Raw genomic sequence first — 24,863 nt, forward strand, 5'->3', positions numbered from 1 at the left:
CTCGATACTTCTTTTGCTTTGGTGGGCATTATCAATATTACATACAAGCCGGTGTGAAGTGAATTTCCGGTAACTAATAAAAAATGTGCCATGCACATACAAAGGATGCGTAAAAAAGTACATGAGATAATGCGACAAGCAATCCCTTTGTGGTTTTATCACAAACCTGATTATTCTCCAATATCTTCAAACCAATCTTCTGGCCTTTTTGCAATGAAATCTTTCATGATCTCAATGCAACGCTCGTCATCAACAACTTTAACTTCGATACCCCTCTCAGCCAAGTATTTCTCACCGGGACTCTTGAAGTTGACGTTTTCACCAACGACAACACGACCAATACCATATAACAAGATAGCACCGGTACACATGTCGCAAGGTGATAGAGTAGTATACATCGTACAATGCTTGTAAACGCTTCCCTTCAATCTACCAGCGTTTTCCAAGGTAGAAGTTTCACCGTGCAATGTTGGCGACCCCTTTTGGAACCTCATGTTGTGTCCACTTCCCAAAATTTCACCAGTCAAGTTGTCAATCAAACATCCTCCAATTGGAACACCGCCTTCTTTGTATCCAATGGCAGCCTCTTCATAGGCTTTGTCCATGCCCTTCTTATCCCATTCAGCCATCCTTAGACGATATCTTTCCTGTAATTTCGCAATACTAATGTCCACTTACTATAGTTACAGCAGCAGTCCAAAACGTTGGTACAAGGATGCAGTAACTACCAAAGTACTGAAATACTTCCCTCTAGTGGTAGCGGATGAGATGAGATGCATTATCAACGCTAATTTTCAGTTTTCGCAGTTTATTTTTTTTACGGTGTTTGACTATTCCGCTTATCAAAGTGAAAATTCCATACAGCCCGATATCCTGCGAATTTTTGTCATATACTGACATCGCATCCTGCGTCTTTCCTAAAATGCTCAGCGATTTTCTTGCAGAGAAAATACGCCAATCATTGTAAGACATCTACAAAGTAATAATATTACACATATAAATTAAACAAGGATACTGATATACAATGGAAGATTCTACATAGTTTCATACAACTTACGCGTGGATATCTTGTTTACAACAGTACTGTTGGATTTAAGAGTCAAAGCTTCAATATAACAAGACTAGTCGTGTGTGCAGGGTTTTAGAAATTTAATATGCGATCTGTTGTACTTTTCAGCGGGAAGAGGATAGGGAAATTAATGACACCTTTTTTGCTCCCGCGATGCGATTCTCGCACTAGACTTTTGGGATCGTCGGAACGATTCATACGGTGTGCACATAGCGTTAACGATAATGATATTCATTTTGATTCAAACTGGCCAAAGGATAACCAACCGAAATCTCCGTATAGTTTATTCGAACTTACGGAATCTAATTTCACTAAAGCGTTGTTGAAAAAAAGGTTTCATGAGTTGGCAAGACTTTATCATCCGGACCATTCTTCTAACAGAACCATTTTGAAGCGTAATAATAGCACGGAACTCACGTCTTCGAATATTCATGACAATGTTTTATCAACTTCAGATAAGAGTGATAGGTTTAAAATAATTAAGGAAGCGTACGAGTTGTTGAAGGATCCAGGAAGAAAACATCAATATGACATGTTGGGCCTAGGGTGGGTATACGGACCGAAACCGATACCTACAGCTTCAGGGATGCCGAGGTATGAAAGACACGAAAAATTCTACAACGCAGGTACGTGGGAAGATTATTCGAACATCAGACGCAACGACAAGGAAGAAGTGGGTCCATTATCGATGTTGATCTGGTTCTTCGGTATATTTGCAATCGTAGAACTAACGTCCTTGTTGAGTCGACTAGAAGAGAGCATTAACAAAAGAGATTTTGCACATGATGAAACGGAAAAACATTTGACGCTGGCGTACATAAATTACGGTCTAGATGAGGATAAATGGTCGAGGTTACGTAGGTTCTTATGGTTTAGAACGTATAGTCTCTACAGGACAAAAGAAGATTTGGACAGAGAAGCTAAGAAGAATGAGAACATGATTAAAGACTTAAAAAAGAAAGAAGAAACATAAGTGTCATTGGCTCCCTGACAAGTCATCAGGCATAACAGGGCTTCGGTCTTAGTCAGTTTTAGGTAGATATGTATGACATTCAAGGTCGGACATTATATATCATAACAAACAACGAAGCAATATTCAGTAAAAAATTGGCATGAGAGAGAGAGAGAGAGAGAAATGCAGGGCGAGAGATGATACTTGAGATCACCCGCGGAGATACTAACTATGGCTGTTTGTTTTGAATACTCTATTTTTCAATTCATACTCTATTTTACGATACATCCCGTCTCAAAACTGGTCGTGAAAAAAAGTGATATCAATCAGAAATGCTTTGTCAATATCGCTAACATCTTTGTTAAGGCGAACAAAACTGCACTGGGAATTATCAAGTTTCCATCCTTTAACAGAGTGTATGGAGGTATCAAAGTTCAATGGATTTCTTCAAACCAGAGACTGTTTTGGACCTTCAAAATATCCGAGATGAGTTGGTGAAGATGGAAGATACCATTATCTTTAATTTCATCGAGAGATCACACTTCGCTACATGTTCATCAGTATATGAAAGCAACGTACCCGAGATCAAACTACCTGATTTTGATGGAAGTTTCCTGGACTGGGCATTGATGAAAATGGAAATTGTACACTCGCAATTAAGAAGGTTTGAGTCGCCAGATGAAACTCCGTTTTTCCCAGATAAGATCTTGAAGCCAATCATACCTAGTTTGAATTATCCTAAAATTCTTGCATCGTACGCTAACCAGATCAATTATAATGACAAGATAAAGAGCATCTACATCAAGACAATTGTACCATTGTTATCTAAGAGAGACATCAATACATGGGAGAATTTTGGAAGTGTGGCTACAAGAGACATCGAAGCCTTGCAATCATTGAGTAGAAGAATTCATTTTGGCAAGTTTGTAGCAGAAGCTAAATTCCAGAGTGAGAAGGAAAAATTCACCAAACTAATTCTTGACCAGGACGTTGATGGGATTATGACTGCGATCACCAATTCTAAAGTTGAAGAAAAAATTCTACAACGTTTGAACGTCAAAGCTACTGTTTATGGTGTTGACCCAACCAATGAGAAAGGTGATAGAAAGATCACACCTGAATATCTAGTTAAGATTTACAAGGAAATCGTCATCCCAATTACCAAAGAGGTAGAAGTCGATTATCTTTTGAGGAGGCTAGAAGACTCGGATTCGAAATGAGTTCAACGTTCATATTCATTAACATTGACACTCTTGACCAGGTATTTATAACATCACATTTCAAGTGATCACACCTCAAAACATTCAAAATCAGCTTTCAGGCATTTTGAAGTTGCCATGATAGAAACATTGAGTAAGCTTTCAGTTGCTATCTAATGTTAAATATTATATATACAAGGTAGATACTAATTGTAGATTATTCACTGTACTAAAAAAGTGTAGTCAGCGCATATTTAGCCTAAGAGCCTCATAGCAGTTTCAAACGTTGCAAAAGTAGCTGCATTGGCGGGGGCAGCTCTTAACATCGTAGGCGCAAAACCTTTGAATAAGCCAGAAACACCTTGTCTGGCAATAATAGTCCTTCCTACAGTGAGGATATTATTACCATTCTTAGGTGTCTTAAGGTTATCTGTTTGCATCACAGATTTGATTACATCAAGTGGATAAACCATGGTCCATAGTAGAGTTCCAGACGCAGCTCCAAACAAACAAAGCTTCCAGGCTGGAATATCTTTACGTTGGATTCCAGATTTAACCTGATGTCCAATTAAAGCCTCGTATGTCAAGAAATAGACACCACAACCATGCGATTCCCTCAACATTGTAGGGGTTAACCCGCGCATCAGTTGACCGTTTACCCTCAATTTCTTAATACAATCGATAGGACCTTTAAACTCTGCAGTCGCACCAGAACCAGTCTGAGTCTGCAATCTAATTCTTATGTGTTCAATTGGGGAGGCTAAAAACGAATTAGTGAATCCACCAGCAACACCACATATGTAATACTGAAGTAAACTCAAATGTTGAGATGCAGCTTCATCGAAAGTATGGAAAAACCGTTTCATAGCCTCGTTTACCCCAAATTGTAAGGACACACAGGCACCTACACCAACCAAAGGTGTCAAGGTACCTTTATAGAAACCCATAGGACCCTCGTTCTTAATCAAATCCTTGATTACTTTCACTGCATTTGTGCTAGTTTCACTTGTCTGCAATCGAACTTTAGTCGTATCAAAAGGCTGTCCAACCAAAACTTGAGCAATACCACCAGCAGTACCAGCTAACAAATCCTTGATAACACGAGTATTATCATGTGGAGACTCCAAATCGTCAATCAACTGGGGTGTTGGGAATTCTTCAGTCATCTTCGATTAGTAGATATGATTCTGGAGAAATAGAGGAAACCAAAAGGACAAAAAAAAGTGATACGATCAGCCAGTGAAGATCTTTTATTGCTGCGTTAAAAGGCTTCTGTAACTAACACTTATTGAATCCACTACAAGTCCTTCAAATAAATCTGAATATACAGTCTGCCGTTGCTCATCGCTTTCAACTCTTCCGTTTATATACTCAGTTGGCATCTATCTATCTCTTCAAGGTTAGCAAATACTTTTTTTCCAAGTCAAAGGCGTGGAAAACTCGGCCCAATTCGGAATGGCTGGTAACAAAAAGCAGCAGTGCATGTCGAACAAATGGCTGAACGGCTGGCTGTATACTTGAAGAGATCGGGAGTATCAGTATTAGAATCGAATATTCGAAGTGATATACGATACATAGATTCCCGGTTAACAACGCCAAATACTGCATTATATAGAATATTTTGAACTTATGTATTGAGAGAGGGCGTCATTTACATGGTAATAGTCACTTTTTAATTCTGAGAAGCATGTTTAGGCAGTTCTTAATAGATCTCGTTGTCCAAATCTATGCGCAATTACTGCCAAAGTTATTTCTATGGCGTTCAACTGATCTCTCTGATTCGGGAACGGGATATCCCGTATTTCTGTTGGCATAGTCAAACTGGTAATTTTGCTGTTTGATGCTGCAATGAGACTTAGCTGGCATTTCCTCCCCAAGTCTCTGAGTTGGGAAATCTGTGGGGAAAGTAGTTCATTTGGCATGAAAATCCATATGTAAAGTAGCCACTGTTGTAGTTGTTTTGAATCCGGCTTGTTCTTAGTGATGGAATTGATCCATTGAATCATAAATCCCAATATCTTCATCAAATCATCGAATTCCAATCGAAGCATGAATTGCCTTGTCGGTTCGTTATGTTTTATATGGCCAAACCATTGGCGGAAGTTGGTAGGGATGGGCATTGGTCTGTTTATGTACCTTTTTAAAAAGGAAACGTCACTGAATCTTTTATTCCTTAGCTTCGCAACCATCGATTGAACAGTTTCCGTACTGATATCGTATTCTGGGTTAGCGATTGGTAGGACTGACCTAGTAACTCTTCTCACTGGGTCATTTATTTCTTCGGGGTGTTGATCCAAGTATTTCTTGATTTCAGAGACCAATAGATCTAACATATCATCTGTATATATAGAATCCGATGGCGATTCTTCCAGTGGTTCCATTTCTTTTCTAATTTCATTAATCCATTCATTAATAGCTTCGGAATCTTCTAATATACTTCTAGCATTCAGTAGATCACTGGTATCCGCCACAAGACCTGTTTCCACTACATTGTGGCTATTCTGTTCGGTTCTAGAAGTACTATACAGAGGTGAATTGCTTAGAGCTTCATTCCTGACATCCAGAAGGTATCTGATCACATTTGGTGAAACACCCTCGTCATTTAATGCAAAAGCACTGTGTTGGCCGAAAACAGGATCCAATGGACCTTGATTAGAATCTACACCAACCATTTGATGGAATCCAATGGCTTATCACTGAACTGGTGGTATGTATTGCCTCCGTTTTCTTTTAGTTATCTCATCTCATCACTCAACTTCAGAACTTTAAGGTTTTGGTCTGTCTTTTCACTATTTGGATCATCAAAATAATCAATAGTGGACAAAAAAACTTTCTTATAACGCTACAACTGGACCGAATGCACTGGAAGGATATGCACTAATGTGCTGTACTCTTAGTCATATATGAGTAAACGGAGATCATCAGAAGAGCATTGCGGGGGATATGAATTAAATGGTAATGCCGTGCTTTGTTCAGACCCACCTTGTGATCATGAATGGGTTCCTATAGAATTGTACCCTAGTCATGTCAGCCAGATGCACGAGAACGTATGTACGCAATGCTTAAGGAACTTTGCTAGTGAGTATTGGATGGAATTACATATCGAAGAATTTCATAATCCGTTCAAGAACGGTAATTACAGGCTAAGATGCCTGGAACAAGATTGTTCGATGACGTTTTCAAATTCAAACGAGAGAATCGATCATTTAAAGAGACACCATTACTATAGTGATCAGTTTGACTTTGATATTTTAAATAGTGGTTGCTGACAGTGATTATATATGTACTTTAAATAGGTATGGAAAACCCCGATGCTATTTATTACTAACATTTTTCTTCTTCGGTACACCATTGCTCAATACAGGCTTTCTTCTGAGTCTGGCGATAATCTTACTGTCAAACGGCGAGTCACAAGCAGGACATTTCTGACCTGGAGGTATCACTGAAAGCACACATAAGCAAACACTACACACAAATCCGACAGCGACCACTTTACCCGTTAGAAAACATGAAGTTCTAAAATCGACAGACCCTTGATTTGGTTTAATTATCACATTTCTCAAAGACGGATCTATAAACATGGCCGTTGATAAATATTGAATTAAACCTCTTGTGTTTTCTACATGTAAGTACACCCCACTAGTGGCATCAGTTGCTTGTTGCAAGAAAGTGCTTTCTATACCCCCACCAATCTTAACCACATCGATGGAACATTTCATTTTGGTTGCCGAGAATATACAGTTCATTATTGGGATATACTGGAATATCTCATCTTTCCCCTGGGATGTACCGCACGTTATCACAAGCAACCGACTTCTCAAGCTTGTATTCTCGTTTTCCTTCAGGATTCTGTTCACGTAAGTTAATGCACTGGACATCGCTCCACTTAAACTACTCTTCATCGAAACCTTACTCTCTTGACCTTCTAATTCTTCCTTGAACAACCTATACCATTGCTCCACCACTATCTCATCCACATTACGGAACCCTCTATACATGTCAGAACTTACCATAGACATACTAGGTTTCGAATCAGCCGATGGATACAAATATTTCATACCCTCGGAGTGTGCAGCAATGAGGCACACCTGGTTTCCTGAATTGAAAGCCAAATGCGCATTCAAAAACACTACGATGGACTTCAACGCCTCTATAAGTTGCTTCTCACCAGAACTTCCTTCCGAACCACTACCAGATTGTTGTTTCGTAAGCTGGACCCATGAATGAATGCTGGTATCAACCACAACAGTGAGAAGAGAAGGCGTATCCTCTATTTCTTGAGTCTTCGATTTGGTTCCTTGGAACACTGTATCAGCGATGGCATCCATTTTAACCGCTTCCTCTTTCAAAGAAAAGGCTATTAATAATAAAAACCTGATTTCACAAAGTTGTATTCGATCCTTTATGGTATATGAAGCGTTTTAATTTAATCTATGGGTCTAGCTTTACTCTACGATTTGATCTTCCTTTAAGATCAGCTTCAACTCTAAATGTGCCTTTCCCAAATTCATGTTACTTGAAATTTCTGGCCGCCCGAAAACATTGGCCCCAAAATGTAGCAGCTTTAACTCGAAAAAAATAATGAACAAGACATCGACACAAGCAAAGAACGAACCGCTGAGAGTCATCTTGTGTTACTGAAAGAGCTGCCATTTGTTTCCTAGTTATCCAGTGAGCAAATATTAAAGGTTACCGGTACTCAAAGCTAATCGTCTTCTGTTTATAATTTTTTTTGATATTCCAACAGGTAGTGTTTGAGAGCGTTTGCATAGCATGACTGTGGATGCTGTAAGCGAATGGAAGCACTGGCTTCTTAAGTATAAGCCAGAGGCCAGCATCACACAGCATGAATGTGATCAGTTTTTATGTTGTTTTGAAGATATTAGTGGTATTCTTGCTGATACTGGGATCAACGATAAAGAAAGAGTGCGGAGTGTTGATGTGATGAGCCTGTTAATGCTAAAGATATACCAAGTTTTAAAGAAAGGTAAGAACAGCGGTAACGACAAACCTAATGAATTTGAGATGACTGTGAAAGAAATTATGTTCAGCATTGATCAGGGGATATTTTTATTTCATTACGTTATTGATTTTTGGACTGACAATACTGTGTCCATGGAGATCCCATTGAGAAATATGTTTGAGAAGCTTTTGCAGCTAATGAACCACTTGTATGGGAGTACACTGATGGAGACGGTGCTTTATGGGTGGGTTGAAACTGTTTTATCATTACAAGAAAATATGAAAGTTCAATATTATTTGTTAGACATCTTCAGTGGTCAGATCGACCTATATGTGATTCTGCGATTGAAACCAAATTTCGTTGAGACTTGTCTCAGTTTGGTCTGGGCGGAAACTCTGTGTACACAAGTTGGAAAGTGTTTATCTAACGTGTTACTAAATTGGTATAAATACCACTTTGATGAATCTTCGATAGAACAATGGTTGTTATTATGGAAGCCTTTATGCTGCCATTATTTGAACGATGCTAAATATACGAAAAAGATTCAACTTTATGTCTTGTCAAATGTTTTCAAGCAGCTTCCAGAAAGTTTTGGCATATTCATAAGAGAACATGAAGGTTTTTCTAATACATTACTGTTATCATTGCTGAAAATCGGACAAGAGTTGGCTATAGAAGAAGAGCCTTTCCATGATGAAAAATATATCAGTCTGGAAGACGTTAGGTGTCTACTGCAACAGGATCAATATAAGCTTCCTACCTTTGAACTACTTACATATTCGAATAAAAGATCTAAACAGATACAACCATACATTTATGACATTATAAGAGAAAACATAACTATCTTTTTTGTCGATTATAATCTGCAGACAAGAAACTATTTCCACAGTTCACTAAAATCGTTCATTAATAGAGTTAGAGATTCTGCTTACTCGTTGAATAGAGATGCTTGCAAACTAAAACAGAAAGGAAAGTTTCCTGAGGAACAACTCTACAAAAGGAGACACGTCGAGATTGCACGCGATTTTATGGCTTGGCTAGTCAAATTCTCGAAATCTCAAATGGCTCCTGGTTCACAATATCAAAGAAGGTCGTTAGCATATCAGATTGTAACTACTTTGCTGATTTCAGGATTGGATTCTTCAGTACCAGAAGAGTTCTTAGATTCTAAACAAAGAATGATCTATCCGTTTAACATCGCACTATTCGACGAAACTTTTATTAGGATTCTTGTTGATGATCTAACAAATAACTATGACGACATTAGAGAACATTCATTGAGACTACTTTCTATCGGGTTTCAGACAAAGAAGAAAGAAGCACAAAATATAGATGAGTCAGCATTGTTTCACCTCGCATCAGATTTACTTTTATCCTATAAATCAAGTGATGGTGGCGCAAAGATCTTAGAGTTTGTATTCACTATCTCTAAGAAAAAAATGGAACATTTGAATGAGCTATTGATTCTTCTTCAAAACCTTCTGAATAGGGCATCATCTGATCTGATTGGCAATATCAGCTACCCAGTTTCAGGAATTTTTACAGCATTCGCTCTGGTGATCAAGACAATCGATGACAAAGAGTGTACAGAGGAGCTTCTGCAAAATTTGATAGATGCAGCAATTCTGAACTGGGACACTGTCAAAGAGATTGTATGTCATGATTCCCCTGAAGGAAACCTACCGCTTAAATATTTAAATTGTGGTATCCCAGATCAGGTAATTACCAGTTACGCTTTCCGCTCAATCAAAGAATCTAGCACCATGCTAAAGACTTTATTAGCATGCAAGCCCTTAACTGGTGACCAAATAGAAGGGTGTGGATCTCTATTACTCGATCAGTTATCAAACATCAGGCATAGTGGGGCATTTCAGTCGGTTTTCCCAACTTACATGGAATTATGCCAACGTGCACAGAAAACGTTCCCAGATGTTCTCCAGAAGTGGCTCGAAGCTAGTGTATCATCCTTAAGAACAAAAAGTCAATATATCACTCGGCGTTCTGGTGGATTACCATTCATGATAAGTGCTATACTTTCATCTGAAATCATACCAGAGAGGCCTTGGCTTAGATGGACGTTCGGCCAACTCTTTGAAATAGCAACTGTGCCTGTGATGCAACACGAAGAAAAATTAGATTTACCGCAAGTGCACGCTTTCAACTGTATCAAAAGTATTTTCAATGAGCCAAAGTTGTCATCGTACTCAGCTCCTTATGTTCAATCCACTCTTGAACTATGTTTGCAAAATTTCACATCTCCAGCTTGGACGATGCGGAACTGCTCCGTTATGTTATTCACAGCTTTGCAAAACAGGCTATTCGGTAAACTTGGCAAAACTATGAGCGCTAGGCTCTTCTTCACAAGATTTAAAGGTATTCGTGAGGTTTTGTTAGAGTCCTTAAAAAATTCCATTAATAGTACGTCACTTCCTTCTGTTGTTGAAAATGAAAGGGATGGTTACAATCTACGGAAAACAGCACAGTACAACGTCGAGTCAATTTTCTTGATATTCACTATCTTAGGAAGACTTAAACCAACTCTTTCATATGATGGGCTGAAAGAATTTGAATCTGAGATCGTTAAAGGGTTAGAATGCTGTAACTGGAAGATACGAGAACTTGCAGCAAGGATTTTTGCATCATTAGTGCAAAATCCAAAGGAAAGAATCCTCGAGCTCTTGAGTGAAATTAAAAATGTCCCATCATGCCAAGACAAGACACACGGATATCTACTTGCGATAAAAGAGACGCTTAGGATATACGTGGGTAAAACATCATCTCTTCTTGTAACGGATGTCTCATCTTTGTTGATCGCTAGTCATGGACGCTTTCTATCAAACGTTTCATGCTATGTCAATGCTAAACAATATGCTGAGATAATAGAGTTACTATTAAGTAGTGGATCCATGGATGGGAAGGAAAAAAAATCGATCCTAGTCTTATTGGGCAATGTTTTCATAAATGAAAATTCGTCTTACGTCATCGATGGTAGCAAGCAGTTGTTCTTGGCGGTTGTGACAAGAATACTCCTAAATTTTGAGAACCAAGAGTATATTACGGACATTGCGGAATTAGCCTTACGTTCTGAATATTTTGAAGTACAACTTTCTGCATTACATTGTTTGAAACAGTCAAAAATATTAACTGTCGAATACGCAGCTCTAGGTTCCATTTTAATAGATATTTTAAAGGATCCGAATCAATGGTGTGCAGTGAAAGCTGATACTCTAACAGTATTGCGTATGGCTAACATCAAGGTGAAAACGTTCAAGTACTTAGATTTAGCTTCCGATAAAAGTGAGATGTTACAAAGTAGTTTGTTAGAGAACATCAGCGTTTTCGAAAACGTACCGGAATCCGTTTTCTGGGAATTGATCGATAGCAACATTTCAGATGAGAGTCCCGACCATTTGAGGCTCTCTGCAACCCAATGTTTGATGCATTCTTACCGTTCGGCACCAGATGACAAAATCCTCTTCAGGATCTATCAACAGCTCTTTGACGATTCCTCAGATGTCAGATTAATGACGGCTAGGTTTATCAATGAACATGTTTTGCAAGTGGTAGAAAAAAATTTAAACTCTTCTCCTTACTCTACAAGTTTGAGGTGTGCAGAGATGCTCCCACAAATATTTCGTTCAGATGACATCAGCCTCACCTTGATACAGCTCTTGGAGCAATTATACGAAGGTTTTATGATCAGCAATGTGAACTCCAGTGCAGAGAACGAGCTATTTGATGTAGAGAAGGACAACCAATATCGAAATGAGTTGCAGCTCGGAACTCAAACGATTGCCATGTTAAAGGGATTAGGCCATCTACCAATTTCCATCCAACTGAAAAAGGTAAAGCAGAACCTATCTGATGTTGTTTCTGGCCTTAAAGCAGAAGACCGAGATGGTTTCTTCAAATGGGGATCAAACCCTGAAATATTCAATAAGCTTTCTCTCCAGAGAAAACTACTGCAATCATTCGGTGAAGATCTTTCAGAGATAGACGCCAAACTAGAATTGCTTAACTGTCATCCCTTAATTTTTGAAATATAGATCACCTCAACGATTATCAAATCTTATATCCAATATAAGATATTAGCATATGCTAGATAAGAATATATATTACCATCCTGCATTTTAATCCATTACATGACGTCCGGAGATACGTAGATCCATGTATAAGGAATAGCCTCATATGTGATGGCTCTATCAGGTTATAGTGCACATCTAATTGTCATATTAACAACAACATGACTCCGTGGCCAAGCTGGTTAAGGCGTGCGACTGTTAATCGCAAGATCGAGAGTTCAATCCTCTCCGGGGTCGTTTATTTTTTATGTCCGTACACTATTATTCCCAGTGTATTTCGTTGGGAAAGTTTACAAAAAAAAGGTTGGAAAGGAAGGTGCTTAAAATAAGGTGATGAGCTATAAGAAACACACATAAAATTGAATTATATTGTCGCTACCGGCTTGTTGTTTGAATTGAGAGAAATCTATTGTGTGAAACCGATCCTTATTACTGTATTCTGTTCCTCTGAACTTAGGATTGAGGATTCTTCTAGATAATGACTCAAGGTATTTCGTTGGAAGACGTTTTTGATGATGTGGCTAACTTTTTGAACCAGAACGATCTAGCGTCACTCTGTCTGGTAAGTCGCCGCTTCAATGAGTTGGCGACTCCTCGACTATACGCTGATATCACAATTAATAAGAATCCAGTATTGCGCTCGAAAGACTGGTGGATTGAGTGTGGGAAAACGTATGTCGCTGGGTATCGATCTATAACCAAGAGTAACGACCAAAATGATTTATTCTTATACGATAGGATATGCAGACTTTTAGAAAGCAAACATTTGTATCTGATACGGACTCTGGTAGTTCAGGAAGATGTATTCAATGATACAGAGGCCGGTATGCCGTTATTACAACGATTAATTGATAGTGTGAGATCGTTAAATCAAGTAACAAATTTGGATATTAGAGACTCCGTTCTCTTCCAAGCTAACAAAGAGAAGTTGAAAGGTATAAGACCATCTAAGGTGATGAGAATCCAAGAAATTGGTTCTTTGAACGATATATCAGATCTTGAGCAGCTCAAATCGCTAGAGATTTTTGTGACATTACCATCGTTTGATAATGTCATATTGTCTGATGCAGTGAAATTCAAACTCTTGGCAAACTTGGAGGAATTGGTGATAGAAGACATAGAGTTTTCTTCTCTTAGAGTGTTTTACTATTTCAAGGAACAAGGAGTGGTATTCACAAAATTAAAGAGTGTGAAGTTCAACCATGTCCATGGCATACACGATTATAACAAGACGTATCGTGAATTGACTGCTGATTTCTTGAAAGAAGTGATCCCGTTGAAACAGTTACAGTCATTAGAAATGGAGTTAGCATGTGAGATGTCGGAATGTACTTGCATCGATGATTTTTTGTCCGAAATCTCTAGCGAATTAGTATCTTTGAGGAACCTTGCCTTGATCGAGAAAACTTTCGTTACTCAAGGTGACCATTACACTGAGGAAAATTGGGATCTTTCCATAAACAGATTCATATTACATTTACCTAATGTAAGCCAGAATCTACAGACTTTAAGTGTCAGACACAATTGCCCAATTAATGGAATACAGAAGGATAGTGTTGAGGGGAACTATATCAGAAGAAGAACTTTGTATGAAGAGGTGCTTCCTCATTTGAAATCGTTGAAGAAATTATTTGCTCCCACTATCTTGCAATCGTTGAGTTCCTATGAGATTCTTGTATGTGATCTCTTATGGAATGGTTGCGAATGTGAGAAATGCACTAAAGTGCTAGATATTTTCGACCAATTCATTCAGAACCATCAATACTACTCTTACGAGGAAGGCCAATACAAGGACATAATACCGACTGTTTTCTTTGCATACGCTGGTGATTCACTTTGTCGTAGGTTCCTGACCGAAACAGATTGGGATTTAAAAGCATTGCAGTATTCTCCGACGCAACAAATGTGGGATTTTCACGGATACGAAAACGTCTATCATTTCCAGGACTATAACTGCCATTTTGACGAATCTGCATATACCCATCTAACGCAGGTGATTTCCCATTTCTTCGATGACTACATGAAAACTTTGGTGAAACTCCTCCCAAACTTAACCGTCTGTCTTCTATCAGGTATTTATTACCAAGTATCAGATGATCGCCAGTTCTCGTCTCAATACGATAGGTAATTCACCTTACCAATCCAATGTATATTGTGTTATGTATCTTATACAAATCATGATATCTCCGATTTCACTAGATAATGAAAATCGATTTTACTCAGTTCAAAAGTAAGTTATAAGAATTCAATGAAGCACTGACGTGGTGAACATTCGCCGCAATTGTGCAGTGGCAGCCCCTGATAGTATGATCACAAACCTTTATATTTGTGTCTGATCTGCTTATGTTATAGCTTTACCGTTCAATATGATAGCTTCAAGTATCAAAAAATTTGAAGGACATGGTGTGAGAGAAGAGATGAGCGGTCATAGTACAACTTGTTTAAGGATATCCATTACAATTGGTGAGTGAACCAAGCCTTAGTTAAGCCCAATTCAGGACCGAACTATATCTGATCCTTTCTGCTACCCGTTTTTTTTTCCCGCTCTTTAGCTGGTGGGTTACTACAATAAATTGTTTGAAGATAGTTTCTTAAACAAATCCATCAAGCTTATTGACATTGTTGTCGCATAGCTGAATCAAGGGCAGGGAAGAGTAGGTGCAGGTGGGAATTATGTCGCTATTGAAAGTTTCAGCGATGAATGCCAGGCTTCCCAGCAACGTGACTGTAATACGACGTGGGCTGAACGTTTGCCTAAGACACATTGGAAGAGCTAGATATTATTCGACAACGATACGAGAGATCAATGGAAACGATGAATCTAATAATAATAAGGAGCTACGGAATAGAGAGGTTGCTGGATGGATTCAGCAATCTTTGTTAGAGCATCCTCCTGTACAAAGAACAACAATAACAACAAGAAAAACACATACAGCGAACTCATCACTAGAAAAGAGGGAACAGTCAACCAAGACAATCAGCACAGAAGAATGGGAAAGGCTGTGGGAAGTGCGATTTCGAATCGGTGAGTTGAAGTGTGTTACAGAAGTGATTCGAATGAAAAAAGACGAATATGCATTTTTCACACCATCACAGTTGCTCGTTTTATTGACTACCTTGACTAAATTACGAAGATATTACGATATTGATAGAGTATACCAAGCCTACCAAAAGGAATGGAATAGAGTCGAAAGGCTCATAGAAGATAAACATGATCTCTTGAATTTCTTGAAGATAATGATAACGACGCATTCACATACTCATAATTATGAAGCGGCGGAGCTATTTTTCCGGAAGTATATCAAACAACCAAAATTGGACCCAGCCTATATCAATATGGGACTTAAAGCATTGCTCGAAAATAAGGACTTCATTACAGCAAGACAGTTCTTCGAATATATGTTGAATAACCAGGAAGTATTTCCCGTCACACATGGGACTTTGCGAACTCTGCTTACCTATATTAATCATGCAGATGACCTCTTAGCGTTGAAAGCAGTTTTCGAATCATGGCTGCAGAAGGGCCCATCACTTCCAAACAAGGACAACATTACACTTGTACATAAGCAATTCCTTAAGTTTGATGAAGAAAACTCGAACAAATATTGGAATTTACTTTTATCGCATCCAAGATTACAAACTACACACTATAAGGCTAGTGATCGATATACGGTATTGCAAAGTATCTATCAATTCAAAAATGGTGAATTCTCCATGAACGAGATCGAGATACTTATACCACAAATAAATCGGAAAGAACGGTCTTTTTTGTACCTGCAATTGTTAAATCAGTTTGTGGAGCAGAATAACTATGACATGCTTCAGCAGACGATTACTCTCATTAAAAATGATCCTGAAGTTGATCTCAGACAATTCCATCATTCCTGTATATTGAAATATTACGTCAAAAAGGGTCTTTTAATGGATTTTATGGATCATATAAAACTAATACAAGAGTCGGAGTCCAATAATTTGATATTAGATCCTTATTTGTTCTTCCAAATATGGGAATGTGCTTTCCAAGCGTACCCTATCCTTCGCACGGAGTTAGAACTCGAAATGAAATCATTATTTGATAACAGGTGGTATAAAAGGACGTACCCATGGTTATCTCGTTCCATGGAGCTGCAATCATATGAGAAAACTTCGGACGTCACAGGAGATGACACTTTTTCCAGAAGAAATGAACAACGGGTCGACACTAAACTTTTGAAAAGGGTAGAGAAGATCTTAGAAAACGGTCGTTACCGCCGTGCGAGAACGATAATAATGGATCAAGCCAGGTTAGGGATAAGGCCTAATTTTCAGTTCTTCTACACCTTGAAAAAGTTCTGTGTGAACAAAGGCCACTTACCGATGTGTAACATTTTGGATACGACGCTCAAGAGCTCGTATAGGACCATTCCTTTGAAGGTCAAAATTCTAAACTTACGTGCAAACTTGTACAAATTAGCATATCAACTACGGAAAGCACAACAACCTAATGAAATCATGAGATCTCAGAGTTTAAAAATGATCGAACGATTTGTGAAGGAGCATCAACGCGAATTGAATTTCCAGAACTATATCCAATTGGCCATGTTAGCGTCTCGATACAAAGGCAGATACCTATGTGACAAATTATTTGCAAAGAGCATTGTGACCAGGGACCCAACGGACAGTAGGGCTACTTATATCATATACAGGTCATTGCTTGCATTTTTCGTGAGGTTAAAGGAGCCAAAGAAATTTTTATCAACTTTAAAGAAGTTGAATAACGAATCCCATGTTATCGTCACTAAATATTTGTTGAGTACTGTGAAATACAACATCGCTTACTTTGATAAATTTAATTGTGAGGATACCAACGCAATGATAGTGGAGTATGAGAAACTACGAAAAAGATATGCCTTTACCAAGCTTGAAGGGCTAGATGCCATCAAAGAGTTAATGACGTATCTAAGAAAATGGTTAGATCATGAAGTATACAAGCATCAGACTTCAACTTATCAAAAACAGTTGGAACTGGAAAAGCAGTATAGAAAGGCACCCAAAGAGGTTGTGAAATAGGACACTGGCACAACACAAGCTCAAATAAAGAGCTGTTAAATATATTTCTCTGCGTCCTCGTCTTACCATTGTCATCTCTCCACTTGTAAATAGAATATCGGAGAGAATGAAAACTAGGCCTGACGTATATACCTTAGCATCAACATCATCAACAACAAAATTTAATTCAGCATTTCAATATATGTAAAGATATATGTATATTTATTCGAGAATAATATCCCAATTATAAGAACTCTTACTTAGCCGTACGCTATATCTTCGTCTCTTGTGCATTACATTGTTGCCATTATTTCGTTCAGTTTCTTAAAAAGAAAAGCCCTTAAGACCAAAAACAGGAAAAAACCTTTAAAAAGCTGCGATTGCGAAACAATACATCGCGAGATGATTAGGGATACATTATTCAATTGGATGGCAGGCGAACCCGCTTTATATTAAGAAACGATAACTTCGATCTTCACCTCATTATCAAGATGAACGGACATTTACATACGGTTATACCGAAAAAATCCAATGCGGATCATTTACGAATCGTGGGCAGAGTGCTTGATTCCACAGTATGCACGATATGCCACGATTATATGTTTGTACCAGTCATGACGAGCTGTGGACACAACTATTGTTACGAATGTTTGAATAACTGGTTGAACAACAATCGATCCAACGTATCAGAATTAACGTGTCCGCAATGTCGAAATGTGATTACCAATGAACCATCGTTGAACGTTGCCTTACAACAAATAGTCGATCTGATGCTAGATATAGCAGCGGAGGACCCACAGAAATCGAATTCCTCCGAAGTACGATCACTGCTCACACAAAGAGAATGCTCCGTTGCTGAATACAAGTCTGACCTGTTGGAAGAAACGCTATTCAACAGTGTGTTTAAGAATACTGCCAAAGCCATCATAGACGATGATGACGATGGGATAGCAAGGTGTAGCAATTGCCAATGGGAAGTTGAGGGTCCCGTGTGTCCTAACTGCAATGCTACGATACGGAATTATAATGCGGGTGCACAGAACTTCGACGAAGTTGATGTGGATGAGTACTCTGACGGAGAACTGGAAGAGGTTGAGAGAGATTTGGACAATTATAGAGCCGAGAGTGCACGTACTGTGCACGATTTGGAAGCCGAAGAGGGAGATGAGAGTCTCAGTTCAGAGATGGACCAGGCATGGCCCACAAGACGGCCTAGGAACTTTATGCATGGAGAAGAAGAAGAGGAGGAAGAGGAAGATAGAGGATCGATAGATTCGTTCATAGTGGATGAGGAAGAAGAAGAAGAAGAAGAGGAAGAGGAACAAGAATTGAAAGATGAACGGAAGTTCCGTAGAGCATCTGTTGCCCTCTCAGATGACGATGACAACGAATCTCGCGACAGTGATTTCTACGAACATAATGACGATGGATACGCGAGTGGTGACTCCCTTGACGAAAGTACTAGTAACGACGAACTAGAACCGCACACCATCCGTCTCACTCATAGTCAAGACAACAACAACAACAACAACAACAACTCCGCGCGTAAGAAACGTCTCATAGTCCTAGACTCTGATGAGTAACAATAACAGCGTATATACACCTTGTACAACCTTCTAACGATACTAAAAGTCACGTGTAAACCACCATCACGTGCAACAACCCCGCAGTTACCCTGAATGTCCCCGTATCTTTTCCCAGCCTATGGAGTTTTCGCTGTTTAGAGGGAAGTTGAATTTTCACACCACTCGAAAGCCAGTAGGGGAATATCAGATACTGAGATTAAAAAAAATTTTGGAAGAAATAAACTGTTATGATAGTTAGTTTACACTTGGTGAATACAGTTTTCGATTTGATTCATAGTATTTGTATATTTTGTTTGTTGTTCATCGATTGCCAATACATTTGTTTAATCATAGCCCCAAACATTGAACGATGCCTTCTCCAAGCAAAATTATTGAACTACAAAAGCTGTTCCAACACTCTTCTAAGCCATTGTGGTCTAGACATCCAAGATCGGCTTTCTACTTGTACCCATTCTGGGGTTTGTTTACTGTGGCCCTTGTTGCTCCATTGCTATACATTCCAAATGCTATCATGGGTATTAAGGCTAAGAAGAACTAAGAACTGTTACGTTGTGTATGAATGAATGAATGAAATCCCGAGAGGTTTTTTCGTTAATTATTTTATTATCAAGATACGTCCAAAAATATCCCATATTCACTTTCCCTTATGTTATTACCATGTTAAAAGAGCGAACGAATGAACGAAAATGCACAGCAACAGTATTAGGAAGATATGTTCTTTGCTTCTCTTGTTGAGAAATCTGTTTGTTTCAAATATATATATTTAATTCCAAGACCAGGTCAAGAAATGGAAGAATGGCCTACACCCAGTGTTGAATCCTGACTTCCAGTCAATCTTTATATTAATCAATTTATTATTGGCGCTTTAGCGAAGGAGTATGCGTGGTTTTATTCATGGTCACAATACTCCGAAGTTGTTGCACTATTATTTAGAAAGAATAAGTTAAAAATAAAATACTATAATATATTTTTAAGTAAGACTTTCCGGACAGTACGTTATATCACCCTGATCTGAGTGTTTTCGGCGTATTTGATGGTCCGTTAGCACTTGGTAGCTACCGTGTTCCCTTTTACGTGGTATTGTATTCGTTAGTTCAATATAAAATTCATTTCAGTGCAAAGAAAAATTGTAAAGAAGTCCTTATTGAACCAGTAAGATGAATGAATGAGAAAAAAGGGCAGAACCACAGAACAGTAACCCCGATTCCAGGTAGCATATCTCATGTATTTGGCACGATCAGGGGTGTTTATAAGCCGGATTCGTGTTTTATCGATATTGAATCCTCGTTTTGTATTACTTAGCCGAAGGCTTAACCATACCGATTCAAAGCATTATTTCACAGATCCAAAGACTAATGAAATTAAAAAACCTCCTACGTTCTTCCAGCACCATGACTCCAAAGTTAATGCATCGGCAGACGATGTTGCACAAGCTATAGCAGAGTCGGTACGTGCTCATAAGAAAAGACGTCAAAAAGTATTTTTCTCAGCAATGCTAACGGGGATCATCGGTGTCACTTTAGGGTTTTCCATCAGTTATAAAGTTTTGTACAAGAAACAAGAGAGTTTCATACCTTTAGTACCCAGTAGGAAATGGCATAGGCTATCAGCGTATGATGCGCAACGTGTGAACATCGATGAAATGAAAATGCTAGGTAAGATGAGGTGTTTATCTGTCCTTACGAATCATGAAATGATCAGGGAACAATTTGGAATACCGTTGAAAACTGATACTGGGGAAGTACCCTCCGTTAAATCGTTTGAAGTTTGGTGTGAAGACCAGGATCCTGGTGTACTAGGAATTGTAGTAAGACCCATTGACGCGACTCGAGATAACGACTCGAGGTATCATAGGACTCATGGTTGGCATACTATCCCTGGATTATTTCAGTGGAGAATGGGTACGAAACCCATAAAGATACGGGATAAATTTGATTCCTTCTTGAAGTTTATTGGGGTCAATACAGGTGATCTCTTAGAGGTGATCAATCCAGATAGAGAGGTTGGAGATTTTAAATACGAATACCCGTTAAGAAAGGGAGATAGCTTTGATGGTGATGATGATCGGGCAATGCATATTTGGTTTTTCGGAGAAATTGATTTATCTCAGGACGCAATGGTAGTCTTCAAGGGGAAGTACCATGTTAACGTTAAGTTGGAGCAAGTGGATCTTCTTAAAAAGGAAAATGACCAGTTAATCAGGTACGTCTTGTATAAGAATGAGAACGATAAAAAAAATGGTTAGTTTGGAAGCTAATTAGCATAAGCAATATTAATGACTAGTTCCTGTGTATAAAATGATCGATTATGATAATGATGATAATTAAAAATAAAAAGAAAGTATACTATTACATTCCAGATATAATGTACATATTAATGATAGTATTTTAAAGTCTAATCCTTTTCCTTCCTTGTTGCCTTACATTTGAAGTTTTTGCATCAATTCACTTTCGTCTTCCTCCCAATCAAACGATACGTCTCCTTCAAGTAATGCATTAATAAGGTCCTTTTGTTCAGCTTTGTGCTTGTTTTCTTCCAACAGCTTCTTTTGCTCTTCGATTTTTTTCTTCAACGACTGAGCTTTCTTCTCTTGATTCTTCCCTTTGCCATTATTTCCCTTAATTGGTTCGTTGGATTTGGTCGATTTATCTTTGGGTAGAGGTTTGTCTGCCTTTTTCAAAGGCAATTTCGACTGGCTATGACCTTTACTATGGGAGTTTTTGTTTGGATGTCCTTGTTGTGGTGGATCACAGCTGATCCCAAGTGCTTTTGCCAAAGGATTATCAGCTAAGGTTTTGGATGAATGATTGGACTTTGGCCTTTCGTTATCAAATATGGCTGACTTTCTCCCACTACTAGGTCTCGACCAGTCACTATCCGTACTATTATCGTCTGTATCACTATCAGTGACAGCTAATTGTGCTGGGTTTTGCTTCTTCGATGATAACTTCTTTTTAGAGTCGGTGTGATGAGTTGATGGTTTTTTCGAAGATCGTACCTGTTTCTTGGGAGACGAGGCTTCTTCAGTGGGCTCTGCGGAAGCCCATTTAGAATCTAATGGCATTGTACGTTTATGTTGAAGTGTATGTAACGGCTGTTGGAGGTCCACACACCCTGTAATTCCTCGTTAGTAAGCGGTGTTCGGACGTGCATAACATCTTCACCTTTCAAATTCTCGTTTTATCATGAATGCTGCTTTTTTGATTTGAAGCTTTAACAAGAAACTTTCCAGATTGCACATACCCGATGAGAAGAGAAACATATGTTTGCAAGTTTAAATTTGGTACTTGTATGAGACGGACTAGTATCATCTACCAGGTCATAAATATTTGGGATAGGATAATATGTTCAGAACTGCTATAAGGAATACCTTCTCAAAAAGATACAACTCCTCGTTTAGATTCAAAAGATGGGCAGAATTGACGACGGCTGAGAAACAGAAATTCGTTACAGACTTTGTTGAGAACTATAAAAAACAGTACCCTGGATCCAAGACCAATGTTTCATTGAGGGGACTCGCGATGGATATGGAGAGATATAATGATGCCCCTTCTGTTTTTGGTATCTTTTATAACGATATTTGGGAAATCACAAAGGCAAGAAAAGAATCTTTGTATGGTGGGAAACAGATTGATAGGAGAAACTTGATTAAAGATTATGGTAGATTTGGACATGAAACATTTCACGAACTCTTGATCGATTGATGTGCTTGTCGTTGATTATATTTATCTATTCTTCGTTATAAGCAAGTACACACTACAACGGAAAAGTTATACGTTTCTGAGAGTATCAGTGAGGTGGATTACAAGAAGTCTTGAAAAAGGGACATCTATGTTCTATCTACATTCAACAATTCAGTGATGATTTTTGTGGCAGCAACAACATCCTCATCACAGAAACGCTTACCAGTTAATTGGAGTGCAATTGGTGCGTTTTCGTACTCCTTGCTATTATATCTAACAGAACCATCGTCGTTGAACCATACTTTCTTCTCGTATTCGTTAGATTTCAGAGGTTCAGAAACCTTAGAATCCAATTCAACGTCATGTTTCAAGCCAGTTGGGAATGTAACGTTTGGATAATCGACAAGGTTCCACAATGAAGTGTAGCCCCAGTAGAAGGATTCGCCTGGAATTTCAGCTGGTGCCACATTGGTCGGAGTTAAGATCAAATCAAGTTTCATACCTTTGAAGTATTTGTTCATTATATCTAATTTTGCCGCATCTCTCTTGGCATTCATCATTCTGTTGGAGTAAATGGAGTGTTCCTTACCACCACCAAACTCCAAGAAATGTCTAGTCAATGGTAAGATTGGCTCACCGCTTGGTTCTAGCATAGACAATTGGACCTTGTTACCATCACATGTATATAAAGACAAAGTAGTATCATACAATTCCTTCATTTCTTCTTCAGAGAACCATTGTTCAGATAGATCTATCACATTGAATCTTGGATCCTTGGATAATACATCGGCAACATGTTTGACACCTCTGGTAATAGATGGGTATGGAGTCACAAGGCCATCGGATGGTAATATACCGATATTGATGACATCTGGTAAAGAGGATTTCCTCCATGGGATTGGGACCAGTGATGGATCAGTTTCCCAAGGTTTACCCTCATTCAAATATGATTTCATGTAATAATCCAATTCATCGATAGATCTTGCCAAGGGGCCTTGAACAGCAACGACAGATTCTTGGCCTTTCCCTCCACTGATACCATTGAGCAATGATACACGTTTAGTCGTTGGTCTAAGACCGAACAAATTGGCGAATGCAGCTGGTGCTCTAATGGAACCACCAATATCGGACCCATGGCCAATGACAGAACCATGCATACCGACACAGGCTGATTCGCCACCGGAGGAACCACCTGGGGACAATTTCGTGGAACGAGGGTTTCTTGTTCTGCCAATGTAATTGTTCCAAGTGTCTAGATGCATAATGGTTTGAGGTTGCGAAGTTCTAACATGGCACACAGCACCAAGTTTAATTAAGATATCCACACTGACTGCAGACTGTTCAGGCACAAAATCTACGTAAGAAACGTAAGAGGCATTTGTTACTTTACCCTTATAGCACATCTGTTCCTTAATCGACACTGGCACACCATGCAATGGACCCACTGGTGAACCATTCTCTTTCAAATACTGATCCAAAGCCTCTGCCTGTTGCAAAGCTTCTGGAATCAAGAATTGCAAGGCAAAATTTGTCACGTAGTTGGCAACAATCGCAGCTTTAATATAAGCTCTAGTAATTTCAACGGCAGTCAATTCACCAGATACTTGTTTCTCAACCAAATCTTTAATGGTATAATCGTTAACTATCTGTTGTTCCTGTTTGTTTAGAAGTTGGCCTAGAAATTGTAAACCTTCGAGTGGTTCTGAATCCAAAACTTCTGCAGCTGGAATTAATTCCTCACATTTAGCCGCAAAGTCAGCATCAAACGCCTTGATCTGATCCTCTCTTTCGTTGTTATAGGCATCAACCTTGACTTGGTATTGTTTAAACTTTTCTGGGTTTTCTGTTAAGTACGTCATCTGGGGAAATAATGGTAAGCTGCAGCTTGGTGATTGATTTGTCTTAAATGACAAGAATACATCACAGAAACTAATATTCACACCAAAGGTTTGACTAAGTATCCTTTATATATGTATATCTTTACCTCTTCTCTCTACTCCAAATCACACCTCCTATGCAGCCATCATTTGAGGTTCAAATAATCGTTATGTCGCTATTAAATGGGCATAGGTCCTTTGGAATGATATTCCCGAGATAAGATAATAGTGAAAAAGGAAGAGTTTACAATGAGTGAAAAAGTCCCAGCTAGCTTGCATTGGCGCGATTCCAAGATTGAACCGGCAAACTAATGGGGTCTAAAGAGAGCTGCGTAAGGGTCAACTTGCCGAGCTGATTGCAACACAGAATTCATCCTCACACTGTCCGTTTCTGGTAACTCGATTCACTTATCTCAAGAGAATC

General features: G+C 38.7%; 16 protein-coding genes and 1 non-coding gene across 17 annotated transcripts; 11 read left to right on the forward strand and 6 right to left on the reverse strand.

Annotated features, from left to right (window-relative positions):
- Window positions 1-170: 170 nt before the first annotated feature.
- FCY1 (cytosine deaminase) lies at window positions 171-629 on the reverse strand (the record flags this gene model as incomplete). Its single annotated transcript, XM_451904.1, has 1 exon — window positions 171-629. The coding sequence occupies one exon, from the start codon at window positions 627-629 to the stop codon at window positions 171-173; it is 459 nt and encodes a 152-aa protein (XP_451904.1).
- Window positions 630-1,154: 525 nt separating this feature from the next.
- On the forward strand, window positions 1,155-2,042 carry JID1 (Jid1p; the record flags this gene model as incomplete). The annotated part of the gene is made up of 1 exon (XM_451905.1): window positions 1,155-2,042. The coding sequence occupies one exon, from the start codon at window positions 1,155-1,157 to the stop codon at window positions 2,040-2,042; it is 888 nt and encodes a 295-aa protein (XP_451905.1).
- Window positions 2,043-2,458: 416 nt separating this feature from the next.
- On the forward strand, window positions 2,459-3,241 carry ARO7 (chorismate mutase ARO7; the record flags this gene model as incomplete). The annotated part of the gene is made up of 1 exon (XM_451906.1): window positions 2,459-3,241. One exon carries the CDS (start codon window positions 2,459-2,461, stop codon window positions 3,239-3,241), a length of 783 nt encoding a protein of 260 aa, XP_451906.1.
- A 233-nt stretch (window positions 3,242-3,474) lies between these two features.
- On the reverse strand, window positions 3,475-4,386 carry YMC1 (organic acid transporter; the record flags this gene model as incomplete). The annotated part of the gene is made up of 1 exon (XM_451907.1): window positions 3,475-4,386. The coding sequence occupies one exon, from the start codon at window positions 4,384-4,386 to the stop codon at window positions 3,475-3,477; it is 912 nt and encodes a 303-aa protein (XP_451907.1).
- Window positions 4,387-4,911: 525 nt separating this feature from the next.
- On the reverse strand, window positions 4,912-5,892 carry BRR1 (Brr1p; the record flags this gene model as incomplete). Its single annotated transcript, XM_451908.1, has 1 exon — window positions 4,912-5,892. One exon carries the CDS (start codon window positions 5,890-5,892, stop codon window positions 4,912-4,914), a length of 981 nt encoding a protein of 326 aa, XP_451908.1.
- Window positions 5,893-6,123: 231 nt separating this feature from the next.
- Window positions 6,124-6,489, forward strand: KLLA0_B08547g (uncharacterized protein; the record flags this gene model as incomplete). The annotated part of the gene is made up of 1 exon (XM_451909.1): window positions 6,124-6,489. One exon carries the CDS (start codon window positions 6,124-6,126, stop codon window positions 6,487-6,489), a length of 366 nt encoding a protein of 121 aa, XP_451909.1.
- A 45-nt stretch (window positions 6,490-6,534) lies between these two features.
- On the reverse strand, window positions 6,535-7,548 carry TFB4 (TFIIH/NER complex subunit TFB4; the record flags this gene model as incomplete). The annotated part of the gene is made up of 1 exon (XM_451910.1): window positions 6,535-7,548. One exon carries the CDS (start codon window positions 7,546-7,548, stop codon window positions 6,535-6,537), a length of 1,014 nt encoding a protein of 337 aa, XP_451910.1.
- A 445-nt stretch (window positions 7,549-7,993) lies between these two features.
- TRM732 (tRNA methylation protein TRM732) lies at window positions 7,994-12,229 on the forward strand (the record flags this gene model as incomplete). Its single annotated transcript, XM_451911.1, has 1 exon — window positions 7,994-12,229. The coding sequence occupies one exon, from the start codon at window positions 7,994-7,996 to the stop codon at window positions 12,227-12,229; it is 4,236 nt and encodes a 1,411-aa protein (XP_451911.1).
- Window positions 12,230-12,428: 199 nt separating this feature from the next.
- KLLA0_B08613r lies at window positions 12,429-12,502 on the forward strand. Its single transcript has one exon. It is a non-coding gene; the product is annotated as a tRNA-Asn (tRNA).
- A 241-nt stretch (window positions 12,503-12,743) lies between these two features.
- Window positions 12,744-14,393, forward strand: ROY1 (Roy1p; the record flags this gene model as incomplete). Its single annotated transcript, XM_451912.1, has 1 exon — window positions 12,744-14,393. One exon carries the CDS (start codon window positions 12,744-12,746, stop codon window positions 14,391-14,393), a length of 1,650 nt encoding a protein of 549 aa, XP_451912.1.
- A 545-nt stretch (window positions 14,394-14,938) lies between these two features.
- Window positions 14,939-17,314, forward strand: PET111 (Pet111p; the record flags this gene model as incomplete). Its single annotated transcript, XM_451913.1, has 1 exon — window positions 14,939-17,314. The coding sequence occupies one exon, from the start codon at window positions 14,939-14,941 to the stop codon at window positions 17,312-17,314; it is 2,376 nt and encodes a 791-aa protein (XP_451913.1).
- A 470-nt stretch (window positions 17,315-17,784) lies between these two features.
- Window positions 17,785-18,876, forward strand: PSH1 (ubiquitin-protein ligase PSH1; the record flags this gene model as incomplete). Its single annotated transcript, XM_451914.1, has 1 exon — window positions 17,785-18,876. One exon carries the CDS (start codon window positions 17,785-17,787, stop codon window positions 18,874-18,876), a length of 1,092 nt encoding a protein of 363 aa, XP_451914.1.
- Window positions 18,877-19,228: 352 nt separating this feature from the next.
- COX7 (cytochrome c oxidase subunit VII) lies at window positions 19,229-19,417 on the forward strand (the record flags this gene model as incomplete). Its single annotated transcript, XM_451916.2, has 1 exon — window positions 19,229-19,417. The coding sequence occupies one exon, from the start codon at window positions 19,229-19,231 to the stop codon at window positions 19,415-19,417; it is 189 nt and encodes a 62-aa protein (XP_451916.2).
- Window positions 19,418-20,101: 684 nt separating this feature from the next.
- AIM39 (Aim39p) lies at window positions 20,102-21,124 on the forward strand (the record flags this gene model as incomplete). The annotated part of the gene is made up of 1 exon (XM_451917.1): window positions 20,102-21,124. One exon carries the CDS (start codon window positions 20,102-20,104, stop codon window positions 21,122-21,124), a length of 1,023 nt encoding a protein of 340 aa, XP_451917.1.
- Window positions 21,125-21,298: 174 nt separating this feature from the next.
- On the reverse strand, window positions 21,299-21,943 carry GFD1 (Gfd1p; the record flags this gene model as incomplete). Its single annotated transcript, XM_451918.1, has 1 exon — window positions 21,299-21,943. One exon carries the CDS (start codon window positions 21,941-21,943, stop codon window positions 21,299-21,301), a length of 645 nt encoding a protein of 214 aa, XP_451918.1.
- A 280-nt stretch (window positions 21,944-22,223) lies between these two features.
- On the forward strand, window positions 22,224-22,583 carry MLO1 (Mlo1p; the record flags this gene model as incomplete). The annotated part of the gene is made up of 1 exon (XM_451919.1): window positions 22,224-22,583. One exon carries the CDS (start codon window positions 22,224-22,226, stop codon window positions 22,581-22,583), a length of 360 nt encoding a protein of 119 aa, XP_451919.1.
- A 125-nt stretch (window positions 22,584-22,708) lies between these two features.
- On the reverse strand, window positions 22,709-24,421 carry KLLA0_B08800g (uncharacterized protein; the record flags this gene model as incomplete). Its single annotated transcript, XM_451920.1, has 1 exon — window positions 22,709-24,421. The coding sequence occupies one exon, from the start codon at window positions 24,419-24,421 to the stop codon at window positions 22,709-22,711; it is 1,713 nt and encodes a 570-aa protein (XP_451920.1).
- Between the last annotated feature and the right edge of the window lie 442 nt (window positions 24,422-24,863).

The sequence above is a fragment of the Kluyveromyces lactis genome (assembly GCF_000002515.2).
Source record: "Kluyveromyces lactis strain NRRL Y-1140 chromosome B complete sequence".
NCBI classification, from domain to species: domain Eukaryota; kingdom Fungi; phylum Ascomycota; class Saccharomycetes; order Saccharomycetales; family Saccharomycetaceae; genus Kluyveromyces; species Kluyveromyces lactis.